This window comes from Rhipicephalus sanguineus, chromosome 1 (assembly GCF_013339695.2).
Source record: "Rhipicephalus sanguineus isolate Rsan-2018 chromosome 1, BIME_Rsan_1.4, whole genome shotgun sequence".
NCBI classification, from domain to species: domain Eukaryota; kingdom Metazoa; phylum Arthropoda; class Arachnida; order Ixodida; family Ixodidae; genus Rhipicephalus; species Rhipicephalus sanguineus.
Genome location: NC_051176.1, coordinates 186,854,512 through 186,873,766, shown reverse-complemented (window position 1 = coordinate 186,873,766; position 19,255 = coordinate 186,854,512). Strand labels below are relative to the sequence as shown.

General features: G+C 43.3%; 1 protein-coding gene across 1 annotated transcript in view; it reads right to left on the bottom strand.

The window, feature by feature from the left end:
• The window catches only part of LOC119403801 (ral guanine nucleotide dissociation stimulator-like 1), a 105,236-nt gene that overhangs the window by 36,704 nt on the left and 49,277 nt on the right, over positions 1-19,255 (bottom strand). Inside the window, exons 7-8 of the mRNA XM_037670602.2 lie at positions 7,538-7,942; positions 5,401-5,487 (exon numbers count right to left, since the gene is read on the bottom strand). Of these exons, the coding sequence (XP_037526530.1) occupies positions 5,401-5,487; positions 7,538-7,942 (492 nt within the window). The remainder of the gene's footprint in view (positions 1-5,400; positions 5,488-7,537; positions 7,943-19,255) is intronic.

Here is a 19,255-nt window from a genome sequence, read left to right as displayed (position 1 = left end):
GTAGCCTATGATCCACCAATCTCAATCTTTTATTTAGCCTAATGCCTTGCCTACCTGAACAAAATAATTTTTCATTAAAAAAAAAAACTGATACATCCATAGCTTAACTTTCTGTGTTTTATGTGATAGTAACCTTCATTTTCATGCTATTTTGTTTTTGTCCTTATTCCCTACTTTTCTACCACCAATCCTCCAGATCTCTATTGCAGAATGTTCATCTTTCTCATGCTAACCCTAAAACCCAGGGCTTCATGTAGGCTATCATCCAAACATACACCCAGATGGACCTATTCACATTCAATTAAAATATGCTCAGTTATATTTCACTAGCTTTCCCACAGCAAATACAGGTGTGTCCTTCTTCACTGAATCTCGCTTTGTAACAACGCATTCTAAGGCAACCCAGCCTAGCCTCAAACTGTAAAGCACTTTCCTTTGAATTATCGTTAAGTGCCTCCCTCCTTATTTCGTTGTTACCTTTTTGGTAGTTACTTGGAGTCGGTTCTGTTTTTTCATCATTGCTATCCAATAAATCTTCTCTGCCTCCCTGACTTTGAGCTTGACAGTCTTTACTGTCAGGTCACTTACAATGCCAACCTCATTCTTGCTGGTGAGCCCCCTAGTTCTTTCTTCTCTACTGCGAGTCTATGTTCTTCCTATACAAATACCTGAATACTTTCTCTGCCCATCTATCTTTTATATTCCTTTCATATTATATTTCTGTATGAAGTTACTGCAAAAGTTTGTCATACTAAGGTGGCAAATTAGTATTAAGTGGTGCTATACGTGGCTCCATATCAGTCGCAGCCGCCATGGCTGCGACTGGCGCTGACTAACACTCCTAGGTTTAAACGCACATATATACCCCATAGAGTGGACAAGAGGATGACCGCTGCCGTAGCTCAGTGGTAGAGCATCGGACGCATTATTCGAAGGTCGCAGGTTCGGTCCCTGCTGGCGGCAAGTTATCTTTTCGTCCACTTTACTTTCTTCACACTTTATCCTAATTACAACGAATAACATCCCCTATACTTTCTTTGGCATTATTGTCTGTTGGTTCTCATTAATAACAGATCAGTTTATATTTTAGTGGATGTAAACTTATAAAACTTCCATGGCAGATAGTGCGATTCTATCAAGCAGCTGGATTATTGCAGAAGTGGATATTATTTCAGCAATGTGACATTAGCTAATCAGCAGAGTTTCAATGTAACTAACTTGACAACGACTAGTAATCACTTGAGGGCCAAACACAAACTGTAAAACTGAAGTCAAGCAATCACAGCTATGCCCATTATGCAGGAAGACAATGCTTAGCACCGGTTGCAAGCTATAAGTTAATTTTTTGTGAAGTGCATGGTGCTGCAAGGTTAGTTTTACCTGGCTCACAGAATTTCCCGACAGGAAGATACATTTCTCAAAACTGGCACTAAGCACAAAGTATCTGCTGACTGAAAATCACTGCTCAGCTTCAATTAAGGGGAGATGCTACTCGAAGACACTTTTTCTTTAATATTCACCCTAGAGCAATGAAACTTGAGCTGCTTTTAGAACTTTTTATGCTGATTTCAAATATATAATTAGTTTTCTTGCAAGTTGCATACTTTTAGTTCTGCAACATGACAAAGTGAAAAACTTAAGCCTTTTGCCCCCCCTCTTTTCAGACCTAAACTTCAATAATGTTTTACAATTGATAGTTCATAATGTTTCAAATAAAGTGTGGAATGCAAGTAACTAATTAGGAAGTCCATACAAAATATGTACTAGACGAGAAAAATTTTAACGTGGGAAGTTCATATTTCTCCTACCCTAGTAAAAGTTTACATAACTTTTTTTTATTATATAATAAGAATATTGAAACTTAAACAAGATAATTGCATTTAACCTACTTTGGAAAAAATTTGGGAAAAATTTCATGCAGATCTGAGCACCAGAAGTACCCGAAAAAGGAGGGGCACATTGACAAAAATGGCAAAATTTGCGTTTTGAGAAAAACGAGTTTTAAAGTCAAAATTGCATGTTTATTTATCAAAGATGTCATTGAATGCGACTAAATTTGTACACAAGAAAGAGCAATCCTCCTTGTAGTGGCCACTGCCATTAAAATGCGCCAGCACCATAGGTTTGGCCCTCACAGCTCTTTCGAGCTGACTTCTCGACAAGAGATTTTTTTCTTCAGCGAACGCCGACGAGCCCTTGCTTCTCCTGTTAGTTTTTGAGACATTTTTTTTCTGGCGCGTGCTGTCCCGTGATGTGCCAAGAGCAACCAGATCATGAGGCGGGAGCACGCCAAGCTCTTCCAGAACACGTTCAAAACTGGAGTGCCCTCGATTAAACCAACATGTTCAGTGCTGTCATATCTGCAATCAACGAAGACTCGTCGTCCTGTGATTTTTTTTCGTCTTCGAAGAGTCCGATCTTTTTCTGGGAGGCAGTCACATATTCGAATACCGCGGCAAACTCGTCGGACGCATCGGCGTCACTGCCACTACGCCTTGCGGCAGCAGACGCTCTTTTCGTGGTTTGAGTGTTCGGCTTTGATTTGCGCCGGCGTCCTCGAAATTTGTACGCCGCGTGAAACTTCACAGGCCGGTGACCGCGCTTCCTATGGCTTTCTTCATCCATAACGGATAAGCACTCGAGAAAAGCGTTGTTCAGCTGCGCTGCTCAACGAGACACGGATCCTGCAAGTAGGCTTCACAGCACACACAGGCGCGCAGCGGCCAATGGCGGCTCCCGATCCGTACCACGTGATTTAAAGCCAGTCGCGGCGCTCGAAAAAGGCGGCAAAAGCGTGCGTCTCTTTATTATTTCTTGCGCTGCAGCAGTGCGGGAAACCGTCGTTATTTGAACAGTGAGGCTCGGCTCTTCGCCTAATGCGGTCGACAATGGCGAGCGGCGGCGCATTATCGGCGGCAAGGTGCTCGAAGACGACACACTTTCGGCCTTTTGACAGCCACCTTGTGCTCTTTAGACGCAATTTTAAAGAGGTTCCAGTTGAGTCTCGGCATTGATTTTTTTTTTCAGAAAAGAGGTACTAATCTTAACAAAACAGGTGAAAACAAAAAATCGATAATTTTTTAGAAAACTCGCGTTTTTCGACCCGCATCTCCCCTTAATATGCCTTTAGGACATGAGCCCAAATGTTATTGACTACTGAAGTTTTTTAATTTACAAATAAATATGTCGTTCAAGCATTATCTGCTTCAAGCAATCCTGGTGACGCGAGTGAACAGCACTATCTGCCACTTTAATAAGACAGTTTCTCCTAAAAAACATTGCCTTATAATGCAAGGAGAGAGTGGCAGCACAAATGGAACTTTCAGTTAATAAATTAATACCTGAACACATCTAACACATCAATGCTATAGACTTTAGCAATCAAGATATTAAGGGGGGACGTGGCAATGGGAATGGTAAATTTGGTCAAATTGTTCAATTTTTCAATTTATTTTTTTCTGCAATCCTGAGACCATGCTTTAAGTCATGGTGAAATATTAGACCAAAATAAGCAGTAGAAGTTGAAAAAAAAGCATTTTACTAGAGTGCTGTCATCGAAAACTATGAGAAAAGATTCAGTGAAGAAGGACACACCTGTATTTGCTGTGGGAAAGTTGTCCTTTGGCACAGTGCCACCATATTGGTGTCATCATAAAGAGGACAGACAGAGCTCAAGATAGCCGCAAAGCTGCATTTCTCCAATGAAAATAAAACCAGCTTCCTTCAGAGTTCCATTTTCTTAGCTTTTAGCTCCATTTTCTTTGAACTTCATTTTCTCAACTTTCATTTTTCGAACAGTTGCTGTCAGTCATCCCTGTGCCATTTGACAACAAATAAAGATATAACCATTCCGTTTTCTGTGCTTAGATCCTGAGACACTGGTGAGTGCCGTAATGCTGTCCATATTTGTCTGTACATCATGCAGATTTTTATAATTGGCTTTTTGTAAAAGTTGTTAGTAAGACAATATGTACAAGAAATTTCAAAAATTTTTGTGTGTGCTCATTTGAACATTAAAAAATAAACCAATAGCATTATGGCACAGAATGGGCCTTTGTGAATATCCTTATGCAAAAATCTTGAACTTATGTCTAATTCATTAATTAATTTTGGGATGACAATGAGAGTCTATCAAGTGTTGTAACTCAAGATCTACAAAAGATAGCCCAAAACAGATTTCAGTTATGATATCAGCACAACACATCTGCATGCCAAATTTCATCATTTTATCTCCATAAATAACAAAGATAGTTTCCATTGCCATGTCCCCCCTTAAAGCAAATGTAGGACACTGACTTGTGACTGCAGCAAGACTTTCTAGTACTAGCCTGACCACTGTATAATTCTGTCACCAGTATTCAGCTGCTCATAATTAAGAACACTGCAGTGCACTCCAAAGCTGAATAAAATGAAACCTCTGCATATCTTTTCAATTCTTCGAGAAAATATCTTTTTGACATTAGATGGTAAGCGAGCTCGATGATTTCCTTCGAGTAACAGCCTTCAATCTCAAAGGCTATGGGTACTGCAAGAGCCAAGTTCAATAGCAGGAGCCGGAAACAAGCCACTGTCACCGTGTTTATGACATCATCATCCCTTGACAAAGACACGGTAGACACGGTAGCCAAGAACTTCAGTCACCCGTGCACTCGCACTTAAGTACTGACTTAGCTCATTTACAAAACTCATTCTAACTGCAAGCATGAGGAAACGTGACAATCATGTGTTTTAGGCAAGAAGCCATAGCTCTGTCTGTTGGGCAGTAAAAGAAGGTGATGGCATATGCGACACTGATTTGGATTGTGCGAGGCGATATGAAGACCCTTGAAGTTATCCCTTATGCATTTTTCTTATGGCTCGAAACAAGTGCTGTGAGGTTTACGGAATGGTATTGTAAGAATGCACGCCAACATAATATTTGCCTTTAGTGTCCCTTTAACCATTGAGCGCATCGCTAGCTTTATGTACCCTAGTCATTACATTTGGAAGAAATGCAGGACCTTCTCAACTTTGCTTTTCTGAAAAGTTACTAATTATAAATTTTGTTTTTAGGGTGATCGCATTCTTTTAGGCAGAAAGTAATGAAAGATGAACAAAAATTAAAGCTTATATCACATAAATAAAGTTGTTCACAAAGCGTTAGGGTTATACAATTTGCAAGTATACTGGATTCCTGTGAATCCTGGGCACACAGCCTTGAATCCAAAGTTTCAGCCAAAATTCATATATGCTATGGAATCTATGACTCGCAAAAATATGCAGACAACTGTAGCACATGCTCACATATGCTACTAGTCAAGTTTTTGCATAATGAAATGCAGAATGCCCTTTCACACTGTACTTGTAACAGGGATACCTTATTTCAATGGCGGTCTCTCCAATATTTACACATGTACTCACCGAGCCTGCTGCCTGTTGTCGTTGCATTGCTTTCTGAAGCTGCCGATCATCATCACCTACTGTGTCTGCAAACTTAGCTGTTCCCTCCTGCAAAACAAACACAGCAGCATGAAAAAACAGGAACAAAAGAACATTTTCATACATATATAAAAAGTTTCAAATCTCTAACAACCTAACTGGCTTTGCACACAAGGACGTAACAAATGGCAGCAACCCAAATAGGAAACTGTTTTCCTGGAAGGAAAATTTCTTCCTGAAGGAATTTTCCTTCCAGTGGCAAATTGCCTTATCAAACTTGGGAAATTTTGACTTATCGGTGGCTCAAGAAGAAATGGCGGTTGGGTTATTAAGAATAGCCCTACAAGAGCGCCACGTTGAATTACAGCGGCCATGGGGAGGTTACTGATCAGTACTGTAAAGACTAACAATTGACACTTTTCATATTAGTACCCTTTCTTTTAATGCTCTACCTGCATAGTTTCACAAACATTCAATCAAAGAGACAACATAAAAAAACATGGTGGGGTGACATGACAGATAAGTTCCAAGAAGAGTGGGCTTCGGAGTTTTAAAGGGGTCATGAAAGCACCCCTTGGGATTGTTGAAAAAACACATCCTGCGGAAAGCTGACACAGCTATGAACTGCTCTAGCCAAATATTGCAGTCGTGCGTGCCGCGTAAAGGCTACAAGCGGAACGCAAAGTTGCCGCTTTCTCAGGTGCCCTCTTTTCAAACAGAGGCCGGTTCTCACTCTCGTCGGTGGGCGGGGCATCTGCCGATTGACGTCGCGATCTGCATCGCCGCGTCGCAAAAGACATAGCATCCTCATTGGCCGATAGCAGACGTAAATCGAGAGCGGCGTTCGGATCAGATGCGCTTCTTGCCACGGGGTGCCGCCACTTGCCGGTGCCGCACTCCTCAGTACACGGTAGCCATGCTCGCGCACGCGAATCACAGCGGGAGAGCGATCGCGTTTCATGACGCGCGCTGACATAACTTCTTTCCCCCATGCCATCCCTCCCCGTGTAGCTTCCAGTGCGCTCGTCGGCACGAGAAAAGAGAGAAAGCGCTAACAGCGTGCGCCCAAACCCCGTAACTCCGCTCATTCTTGACGGATTCGAGAAATTTTTGCAGCAATCGATTCGGGAGGCAGTAAACTCCGATACTGAGGTCATTAGATCATTACTTGGAAAAGTGATTCATGACCCCTTTAAGCCAACCAAGCATACAATCCAAGTTATTTCTGCGCATTTCTGCACCAGTAAACATGCCTTGCTTGTGCTGCTTCAGTTCATAAGCACGAAGTTTATCTGTATATGTCAGGCCAGGCGGGCTTTGCACTTCGAACATTTCAAGTAGTATGTGATTCTGCACCATGCCTTTCTTCAATCTCGCATCCCTGTATCCCGGCACCCTACGTACAGAATATGTGTGGTCCACAGAATAAAGTGAGAGTTTATCCTGTGGTCTGGTCCACATAATAAAGTGAGGTTTTATCCTGTGGTCTGGTCTATGGAACAGGCACCGCATTTTTGCGTTGGGGATAACACCCGATAACACTCCCTGCAAAAGTAATACCTTTTCAAAATGGTGGCACACGTGCAATATTTAAAAACAAGCTTTCATAGCCAATCGGAAGCCACTATTTGGTCACATGCGTCGAGCAAGAGAAGCACATGCTGCGCATCATTTTATCTTTGCTTTCTTTGCTTTCACCAGGGGCACATAGGTTGCTAAAAAAAAGTTGAAACGCTGGAAGTGCGAGCTTCCAAATAAGACCCGATTGGCACCAGGGGAGCGCATAGTTGGCGAGTTGCCGGTGGTTGAAGTTGGGCATGTAGTTGCTGTTTTTATCTGTTATAACATATAAAACAGCCGTAATTCAGAAGCCAGAATTTGCAGATCGGTGCAGAAGGGCTTCGGGAATGCGGAAATGATGAGATTGAAAGTGCAAGTTTTGGGCCGATTGCTGCACGGTGCCAAAAGAGGTTTGTACATAAGGAGTGCACACAAGGCCTAAAAGCAAACACTGGTCATTGACCCTTGTGTGTTAGCTTTCCTCTACAGCAAGTTAGGCCTTCTTCCCCCTTGACCTAACTTGCCTCAACTTGTCATAACAGAAATATTGTCAGCATACCTTCAGCATGAGCTCACGGCAGGAAAGCCGGTGGTCTTCACTGGAAAAAATGCGTGCCAGCTCCAGGAACGTCTGCAGTCTATCTGGAGTCACTCGAGCCCACACACTAGACAATCGGTAGATGTCATTGCTTTGCAGCGCTGCGATGACAGCCTTGAGTGAGGAGAAGTTCTTAAGCAGCCGTAGCTCTTGTGCTACACCAATCCACTTAGCAAGCAGGCGAACTCGGTTGCCCTCGTCCCAGCGTTCCCACAGCAGTGTTGATGTGACACGGCGTGAGACTGCATTGAACTGCTGCACAGTGGCTGTGGCCGTGTTGTGCACTGTGCCTGCCCAGTCCCTGGCACCTCGCTTGCGCCACATGGCAGACAGACAATGGTGCGGCACCAATCGTCGAAACAGGTCCTGCAGAGGGTGACACAAGCCACTTTGTTACAACTTGCTAATGGAAAAGTTGGCCTAGAGTCATGGTGAACACACCAGAACACTGCAAAAAGGTGTAGGACAAGTTTTATAAGAAGCCACCATATGCAGGCTTCACCTTATTGTCAAACAGTTGTTCTTCAATCTGTTCATTTTCCTTCTCAGGTGCACATATGAGCCATGCAACTTTTATGACCACGCCAAAACTTTGTCAAATCACAACTCTGCTGCAAACATCTAATACAACTAATCATACAAGTAGCACTGAATTAGAGAACAATTTCACTCCAGGCACTATGACACTGTTGCTGCTGCAAAATGCTGCTGGAACAGGCTGTCCGTAGAGGCAAGTGGTAGTTACAATTTTTTAATTTTTGTAATTAAGTACACTTAAAGGAGACTTTAGCTCAGCATCGCTTACACAATTTTGTATAAATGTATGTACCTTGAGACTTTAAAGGCTCTCTTATAGTTACCACAGCCAGTGTTCCCGCAAGTGCCTGTCAAAATGTGCCTCATCAAACATGCTGAATTACTTCACCTGACCCTGACCAACATTGAAAACGCAGTGATGAATGGACAGATGCTATGCATACTCTGTCGAGTACGAGTTCTTGATTCATATTAGCGGCACAATAGAAATGGGACAAACAGAGGGTGCTACAAAGATAAATGCTGGACTACAAGTAAAGTTTACTTAATACATGGCTACATAAACAAAAACCCTGCATCTGTGTCACGCATACCATAATCAAGATATACTCTCTTTCTTTGTGATGCCAACTGGAACTATGCAAATGCAGTTAGCTGTTTTTTCATGTAAGTGTCTCGTAATTCAATCTGTTAGGTTCTGATTACTCACTTATTTTTTATTTTCGATACCTCAAAGGCCCCAGCTGGGGTATTGCATGAGGGATGGGTATTAAATGCAGTGAAGGAGTGATTCAAGAGCAGCCTTGAATTAGTGTGGATCGGACTGGTGCACGGTAGTTACAGGCAGATGGTTCCTATGTAAAACACATCTGCAATAAAAAAAAAGGGGGGGGGGGATTGCCCTGACACCTTTGACAGTGATGAGCAAGATATGCTGGCCTGCACTGTTGTTTGTGCACCTTTCAGTCTGATCAGTAGGACATCTGTGACACAAAGGTTATCTTCTAAATCACTTCGGTTCAACGAAGAATGAAGCATGTGGCGTGCTTGAACGTTTCCTAGTCATGCCACTGATGACTGAGCACTTGCATGCCAGTTTGTCTGTAGCTAAGGACAAAACAGACTTATTTTTCTGCCACTTTCTTTGCCCAGAAGGACAGGCTGTGCTCAAACACCACCACAAGTGGCTGTTCTGGGCGGTCTTAGTGGCCTATTTGTGCTTTACCTTCCAACTTCTATTTCACAAGGCTTTTTCAAAAACTTCCACAAAACTTCTTAAAGGGACACTAAAGGCAAATATTAAGTCGACGTTGATTGTTGAAATAACGGTCCAGAAACCTCGTAGTGCTACTTTTCTGCCAGGGAAGTGCTTATTTTGAAATAAAATAACGTTTTAGTGGTCCGCATCGCGTTAGCGCACTTCAAATCACCTGCATGAAAGCGGTGTTTCTCACATCACTGCTGCCGTGCCCAACGTTGCTTGCCTTTACTGCGCAGCGGCGTGCACTGGCGGCGTGCGCCATTCGGGTATCCAGCAACATCACGTGCATGCGGCATTTTGTTGAACTTTCTGTCAGAGCGACTTTCCCAAGTGCGCAAAACACACGCGGCAGTACGCGATACCGAAACTACCACTGAGACGTGACCGCGTGAGCTAAGCAGGGTGTCGGGCGAGGCTCAGTTCGGCGAAAACGGAACCTTTGAACCACGCTGCACCGTTCCCCATGGCAACGACAAAGAGGTTCTTTTTTCCATGAATCAAACAGAAACGAACAAGCAGCATTTTATTACGTATCTTTATGCACGGAAGGTTCTTTTTTTATTGCAGCTAGTTTGATTACGAGTGATTAATTATAGTCGAACTCTCTCACGTCATCGGGATCATTTCTAAAATGTGCCGCTCATGGTGCTCATCGTGTGATACATTTACCTTAATTTCTCGGTATGTAGGGCATTGCTGTTGATAATATTGCCGTTTTAGACGTTGTCATAGATTGAGCTTTCACTCTGACATAAATTGTTATTTGCCTTTAGTATCCCTTTAAAGAAAGCCTGCTTTTCTAAGGTGCATAAAGGGGCCATGACGCCCAATTTTCTACAATAATCTGTGTTATGCGTGTTAATCCTTGTGCGTTCACGAACAAGCTGGTGAAATTTTAGCGCATTTGGTCGAGCGCTTAATTTATAATAGAATATTTTATAAACATGCAAGCAGCCTGAGAATTGGGAAACACTGGCGCACTCGTGAGCCGTGACGTTACAAGCTGCTTGCTGTGCGAGCACCTGCATTCCGGCGAACGATTTTGTGTCATGTTCAGCTGCGAGTGAAAACGAGCTATTTCAGCTTTTTTTTGAGCTTGGCATTGAAAGTCAACGATTTGCAGCGGCTGAAACTCTGTAGAAGACGACTGCTCCGCTGCATGCTGCACATGACGTCACACACGCCATGGCAAAATGGCGGTCGCTGGCGGTGGGCGGGGTTTATATCCGACGACTTCTAGGGCTTATTTTGCACTGAAATACTCTTGTACAGTGCATTTTTCATACATGTATAGGCACAATAGACCCTCTACTTCTATTTTTGGGTGAAAACTGCAAATTGTTGGGTGACCATCTCATGGCCCCTTTAACTCGCCTTTCACACTGTTGGTTCTCTTGTGTTCATACAATTTGCTGAGAGTGGCATGAAAGTAGTTGAAAGCAATACCTCACTTTACTAATTAAAGTGAGTTGAATCATATTGCAGTATTTGGACGATGCTGCACAGTTACGGTGCCGTCTGTGTGCCTGAAAAACATGCCAATTTTTTAACCATTTTTGTACCCAACAACGGCATCACCCTGCGAGCACTCAGAGACTTTTCCTCTTGCGACAGTTTGGTTCAATTTCAAGGTTTGTATAGGCCGGAGCATTGGCTATCGTTTGCACATCCGCATGTGCGTGGGTGCTCATCAGTAAGTTTGGCTTTGTCTCATGGGCGGTTTCTGTTTCTTTTGCTTATAAAAACCGATGTCTATCTGGTTTCTAATCTCTCAAAGGGTGACTGCTTCACACTAGCTTGTTTATTGACCACAGGGGAGCGATTTTAGCTGCTCAAAGGTGGGTGCTGGTATTTACAAATGATGCCGCTCGTGGGGGTGCTATCACCACCTGTACAGCTGTTTTCGCTTCATGGTGCCCGTGCGTCGTAGTTAGCTTAAACACCATGCTCCTAAGGTGGCGCCAGCGGCACCTTCTTTCTTGAGAGCGAGGAGATCCGTTGCTGTGGTGTGTTTGAACTTTCCAGCATGCTAAATGCTTTTCTTTAAGAATGTTGTTGAGTTATTGGTACGAGAGCCATGTGGTCCACATCCTGGGAGAGTGAGACATCGAGCACGTGGATTGTAGGCAAGCCCGAAGCGAGTGAGCATGGAAGCCTCGTAGGTGGTCCGAGTTTTCTGTAAATAGCTCCTTCTCTCTTTGACTCTGGGAGCCACAACTCAGGGAGCCAGGTGGTCAGGGGCCACGTGTGTCGGGCTGTCTGGTATTGCAGCTTGGCATGGGGTCCTACGTCAGGGATGGGGTGCGCTGCTCGCTCAATAAGCTGCTTTACAGAGTGAGCAGAGTAGGGCCACCTCAGAGAGCTGATGTCTCCTCATGACTGCCTCCTCAGTGGCAATTCTGGGTGCTGATTGGATGCCAGCTGTTGTCGAGCGTCTCATTAGGCCTGAGGCTATGCAGAGCAGCCTGTCGCACGTGGGACACAACCAGTTAGATCGTGATGTTGAGGTGTCGTGCTTCACTTCCCTCATTCTAGCTTGAGTTGCACGAATTAAGAAAAGTGACCTTTGTTCACTTGAACATGGCATCTCAGTCACTGCTGATATCTTTGCTAGCCGTACTGACCATCATACCACGTGGGCGATATACCTGTAGCTCCCTTCCCTTTGTCCTACTGCGCCATTCTATCAAGTGTTTTGAGCGTACGCAACGGGAGCTATGTCACCTGCGGCTGGCCGTCTTCTGCACATCGTATTTGCTGCTGGCCAGGAATGCGGTCGAGACATCTCAGGCAATGAAGCTGCTTTCAAACCGCCGCCCTCGTAAATCCTGTTCGCAACCCTTGCCCAGAAGACACGTCAGCGAAAGTGACGGGTTCTCACGCCGACTGCTACGTTGCTTTGGCAGAGTCCAGGCCTGGGGTCAGGTCATCAAGCCTGCAGACAAGCCGTCTGTGCAGTGGTGTCGCAATGCACGGACATTCTTAAGGGACGTTTACACCACATTTATTGCCTTCTTTTATACAGCTTGTGTAGCTGTTTTTTTTCTTACCGGGATGTGTGTTGATTTAGGTTGGGGGAATGTGGGGCTGCTATCGCCACCTGTAAAGTCATTTTTGCCTCATGGCGCCCGCGCATCGTAGTTAGCTTAAATGTTGCTGAGCGAGAGGTGGCGCTGTGCTCCCGAGGTGGCACCAGCGGCGTAGCCCGGCAAGGAGCTGATTCTCTTTTTGAGCACAGCAGGAGCTCACACGAGAGTAGCTGCACCGAGGTCGAGCAGAAAACCCCGAGCTTCAAGAGCAGGAAGCGCAAGCCAAGCAGCAGAGAAGGAAAGCCGCTAACCCCGACGTTTGAGAGAAGGAAGTGCAAAGGAAACGGCAAAGCAAACGAAGTCCACCGCAGTGAAACACGCAAGAACCACAGTTATACAGAAACAACAGCGCCAAGAATCACAGAAACATACACAACACCAAAACACAGAAACAAAACACTGAGAATCACAGCAAAACAAAAAAGAAACAACCACAGCTCTGCTGTTTCCTCAGATTTTAACGTGACAGCGTTAAAGAGCTTGTTTCACAGAAATTCCGGTGTTGGCACCGTTCGTTGTGAGCGAAAAATCAATAATGTCTGTGACCGAAAAATCAAGAAAGATGCAAATAAAATAATTAATATTTGGTTTGAGTGAGAATCAAACCCAGGCCTTTTACATGGCAAGCAGGTGTTCTACCACAGAGCTACGCTATTGCTTGAAAAGAGCTTCGAAAAAAACACTATATATAGATGTCTTGTAGTGGGAGGAGTCCCCTTAACGCATGTAATATTACACGGTAGAAGTGCAGAATCGCACCAGGTGCCAAGACATGTGAATTGCGCAACGAGTGGGTGTTTTAAAGGGCCACCCATTGCAAAGCGGTCAGACATATTTAATCATCATCAGCAAAAGCATCAACAAAGTGAGCAGCTGCGTAGGCTTGCGTGTTGCCTTACAGACGCGTAGTGGGCCCATCGCTGATTCACAAAAGGAAGAATTATGGCGTAGTGGGCACTGCGCAACTGCACTTGCAGTAGGCATTCTAGGATAGTTTGAAACTGTCAATGTTACATGCACCGATGTTCGTTTCCTTGCTGCACAGTTGAGGCGTGCACTGAGAACCGAAACCAGGCTAGCAGTTGAGAAGGTGATGCGCATGGGGCCCAATTACGCAGTCGCACTCTATTCTTGAAGGCTAAGCTCAAGAGTCCTCCAAGTTTTCACTTCATGAAACTGGGTTAACATTTTTTTTTTATATGTAATGGGTGCACAGTTTTCTTGCATGTGCTCAATAATAAGTGAGCAGGTTTTACATCCCAAAATCATGACATGATTATGAGAGACGCCGTAGTGGAGGGCTCCGGAAATTTTTACCACCTGGAGTTCTTTAACGTGTGCCTAAATCTAAACACACGGGCCTCAAGCATTTTGCCTCCTTGCATGTGCTCACATACACAACAATGATGCTATGAACATGCACTCGAGTTTCTCTGCCACGAGTGAGTCAAGCGACAATTTATTCGATTCTGGCTACTGCCCAAATGCCCTATTGGAATAAGATTCAATGGATGTCAGTCAGCCATGGAGACGAGGCTTTGCTAACCAGTCTGAAATTGAAATCTGACCAAGGAGCATCTTAGAAGCATGCACAGCATGATTCTGTGTAGTACAAAGGTAACAGTAATCTCGTGCGTATTTTTATGAACTGTCAAACGTCTGTCCCAATGAAAATACTTTTATATTATTGGTGTAGGCTTCTTTCTGATTTTTAGTTTCATTATGCATGAATAAGCAATGCATCTATACCTATGAAAAACATTTTCTCGTCACTTCATGGACACTCCAAAAATTAGGCATAATTTTTTCTAAATAGGTCACAGTGAAGATTTTAAATCTGCAATTTAGGAAAAAAAATCTACATTGGGGGATTGGACTAGGCAAAAAAAACATGTAATGCTGAACGGGTTAATTTTTACTTTCTGGGGTTCTTTAACATGCACCTAAATCTAAGAACACAAATATCCTTGCATTTTGCTCCTATCGAGCCCGCGTCCTGAAGTGCATAAATATGTGCACGGGGGGGGGGGGGGGGGGGGGTCTAGGGGTCTAGGGTCTATTCACTTAAGAGGGGGGCAAAGTCAGTCCCACACATTGACATAATAGGGAGGGGGGCACTGCGGTGGGGGCACTGCGAAGTTTTGTCGCAATGCCCCCCCCCCCCCTGAAGGGGAACCCTGCACACGCCTATGCTCAAGTGTTTAGCAATGTGACACCTACGTGCTAGGCTACCATGGCAGGTATAAGGAAAGGTGAAGTTTACAGTGTCGAACTGGTTTTAGAACCAGTTTAGCATTGTGAACCAACTCGTGAACCATTATAAATTTTTATTTCTCCAAACAGGAACTGAACCGGCATGAAACTCAAGCATGTTGAACCTAAACACGAACTTATCCACTATTTTATTTGGATTTTAGCACAGAAAACATGCACCTCACATGTGCAACCAAGCAATATTCAGCCATAATTTGAAGTGCTCCTTTTTTTTGTCATGACTGATACAGTCCCGTGTCATTAAATATTAAACCATGAAGCTGATGTCATTAGCTTGAGGGCAATGAGAACGACTGGCTGGGGGAGGACATCTCTAATAAAGGGCATTCTCTGGATAGTGAAATGGACAACAAACAGACAAGGTGCAAAGCATCATCAAATAAGGTTAGGAGTGTGCAAATGATGAACAGTTGATTTACGAATCCTTGTGCATGTGCAAAAGAAAGTAACACACACACACACACACACACACGCACAGGAGACTGCTCTCATAATGTAACAAGAATCATGTCAGTTACTTATGTATATAATAATATCTGGGATTTAACGTCCCAGAACCACGATATGATTATGAGAGACGCTGTAGTGGAGGGCTCCGGAAATTTCGACCACCTGGGGTTCTTTAACGTACACCTAAATCTAAGTACACAGGCCTCAAATATTTTCGCCTGCATTGAAAATGCAGCTACCGTGGCCGGGATTCGATCCCGCGACCTTCGGGTCAGCAGTCAAGCGCCACAACCACTAGAACACCGTGGCAGGGCTCAGTTACTTATGTAACCAGGGGTTGAGATGTATGCTAGTACAGGGCACTCTTATTAACCCTTTGAGGCACTTTGTACAAATCTGTGTATACAACCTGTCTTTGCTAGTTGTGCCGACTAGTGGGCTACAAAAAAAGAGCAAGATACATTGAGCCTTGGATGAATTGAACCTCCTACATAATAAATATGTCTCCATTTAACTTCACTTTACAGTGTACTGTTGTTCGTGATCACTTTGCTAAAGGTACTACCATGTTTGATGAGTCGTTCGATATGCCGCATTATGTGAGCCGCGTTAAAAGTATTTTGCTTTGCTCAATACGAATATAACCAAAAACTAAATTGCACTGTATTTCAAGCCTGAGATTTGATTCTATTTATGTGAAAACAGAAGATGAATGACTTCAGAATAAATAAATAAGTAATTACAATTTAATTACAATTAATTACTTTAAAACACATAAATCAATATATTACGACATTTTTGCTTAAAATAATGTGTAAGTGACGTATTTACAGACAATTCTTCATAAGTCGTGCCTGAAAGGATTAAAGGAAACACCAAAATGTAGGCTTGTGCGAATATTAGAGCGCTTCGAATATTCGAACGAGTATTATCGTATTCCAATTTGCTTCGAAACGAATTTAAATTCTAGGAAATTTCGAAGTATTCGAAATGAACGAATAGACATATTTAAACCGCATGTAACCCCCTGTAAAGGTGGTTTCGCTGCAGTGGAGGTGTGCTATACCATGAATACACCTTCCCAGGAGAAACCCGCACTGCCACGAAGCCCCACTTCAAGGTTAAATGAACATACAGTACAACATCGTTAATTCAAAGTCACTGGGACTGTGAAAAATCTAGTTAAGTGAGTTTTCGAATTACCCAAACATACAAGAAGCGGGATGCAAGGAACTTTGAATTACTGGAAGTAGTCGGAGGTGGTCGTTTGTTGTGCTTGCTAGTTTGCGGCTACAAGGGTTATGTTTTCCAGCAATACCCGGCCCCAATTTTGCCGCTAAACCGGGGAAACGGTGGGCCTCGCTGCTGCCAGCGCAAGAAAAAAAAGGGGGGAAAAAAACGGTCAGCTGAAATGCGCACCTGCGGGAAAAAAAAAAAAAAAAGACATGCTTCACTGCAACACAGTGGTGACACGCAGGCAGCATGTCACCTGCTCCTCGCAGCGCCAGTGCATCATGATGCGACTGGGTGGAAAAGATCATCATTGAAGTTTTCGAAGTAGGCGTTGCAGGCAAGTACTCCGTCAGTAGTGCAAGTGCGCAAATTGCCGCGACAACCGCCAATCGGAGGTTCGCATACATCGCGAATTCCGTCAGACTCGCCCTACATTAATTTCTCTATTTTCCTAGAAAGTATGGGTAAATCATGACGCGCCGACGTTGAGAGAAGCATGCGTCATGCTGCCCGCATGTCACCGCTGTGTTGCAGTGAAGCATGTCTTCTTTTCCGCAGGCGCACATTTCAGCTGACCACGAGACCACCTTTTGTTTTGTTTTTTCTTGCGCTGGCAGCAGCGAGCCTGGGATGCTTCACTTGTCACCCATTAGTATCGCTGCATCGCATTGCCTTGTGGCTCCTAAGGGCCATAGTTTCTGCGGATTTGTGGCTAAATCGAGATCGGGAATTGGCACATGGCACCCAAAGTTTTCGAATTAACCAGGCTGGTACTGACCGCCGCTTCAAATTATCCACTCAAATTTACATTGCAGAATACGAGGCTGCAGAAATCCTAATTATGCGGGATTTTGAAATTACCCTCACATCGATTCATCATTTTTTTAAGTTTAGAAGCTTGTTATACCGGCTTATATGCTCTAAGTATACTAAATTTGACAACGTAACATATTTTACAGGTTATCACTTGCACTCTACCAAAAGTCAAATCCTGCTACTACTCAAAGTTGCTTCCACTTCCCTTTGAACCTAAAAGAATGACATGTGTCTTTTTTCAACTTTAAAAATATTTCACTAATTAGTTGGGTCATGACAGATATGCTCATTTTTCTTTATATTACGTGATATAAACTTTTCGAATTCGCATCGAAATTCGCTTCGACCAAATCGCTATTCGCTTCGAATTCACTTCGGACCTGAAATTTACTATTCGCACAAGCCTACCAAAATGAGTATGCCAGCGCTGAAGACTCTGTACTAAATGCCAGCCTGAGAAATATTTTTTAGCAACAAAATATCTGTTAAATTGAATCAAGTGCTTCTTTTTTCCTTCTGAAGCTGAAGAAATTGTGATGGTATGTTGCCCTATATAGTAATCAAGTTCTCACTTGCACAATGGGCCATACTCTGCTTAATGGGGATCTCCTACTGCTTAAAAACTTTTGCTTCCCTGTTTTCTTCCAGAAAACAAAAGTGTTTTTCCATCTTAGGGCAAGTGGCTTCTGTGGGTTATCGTTGCACCATTAAGGCCAATCTGCACAACGAAAAAACACAGACACCATGTATCACGAGTCAACCAGCCACAGTCAGTGCCGATCGTAAAGAGCAGGTGCCTCTTGACCATCGTGTTTGGCGTTGTTTGCTCCTTGCAGTAGGTTTTTAATCTGGGAAGCCCACGGTAAGTTCAACTTGTCGATGATACAGCTGTTTCAGCCTAATGGGCTTAACAGTGGTTCTAATGAAAATTTGCTACTTGCTGGTGTGATAACAGGGCTCAAACGATCCCAGAAATCTTGTGATTGATATGTTCTAATGGGTGGCTTGTCAGTGACAGGTTGTGAGGTCATGCATACGGGTTAAAGTTACAGTTGTTAGAGTAGCATTTAGATTCGAACACTCCCCATGTACGAACCTGTATGCATGAACACATGTATCCAACACAATATGCATGCCTTCCGGTAAATTAATCGCCTTATTTTCGAACATGTCTTTGTGCTTTCCATACGTACTGCTTTTTCTGTTCCCTCTGTCCATGTCGCTTTAATCATTTCAATCAGCCCTATATATCTGGATGAACATGTACAGAGAGAGCGGTGTTTGAAGAATCTGCACACGTCGCTATGCCAACCATGGCTATGTCTTTTACTGTATACACTGAATATTTAAAAAATATAACAGTAAATATTAGATTTATGAATGAATGATTCCAACCCTGAGTGTTTTAATAGTATATTCAGTATTACACCACTGAATAATACCCCTGTCACACGGGCAATATTAAATTTTTTATTTATTTTTTTATTTTTACATACTGCAGCCTCAATGAGGCTATTGCAGGAGTGGGAAAAGAAAACAAAACAATAACAGCAAATCAACATTCATGAACATGCTTCCAGAAATTCTTTCAGTGGTAAGCAACGCACACTTCCGGGCAACAAATTTCAGGCTTCTATAGTTGCAGGAAAAAAGCTATATTTGAACATGTCCCGATGGCATCCCAACAGCTTTTCTAGTTAGATACTCTCTTTGGTGTAGCAGATACCTCACAATTATTTTTAGAAAATCTCTCTCGTCAGCCACACTTCCTTTCTCGTGGAAATGTGCTTCAATTCTGCCCTTATTTAAATCGGGTAATGCTCAATTATTAAGCAATTATAGACCAATCTCTTTAACAGCGCATTCATGTAAAATACTAGAGCATATTATATTTAAACATATCATAGAATTCCTTGAAACGAACAAAACGAACAAATGCATCTCAAACGAGAGTGAGTATCTTAAGTGCACAGAGTGTCACTTTGGCACGGTGCTGCAACATGAGCAAGAGGAGTGCAC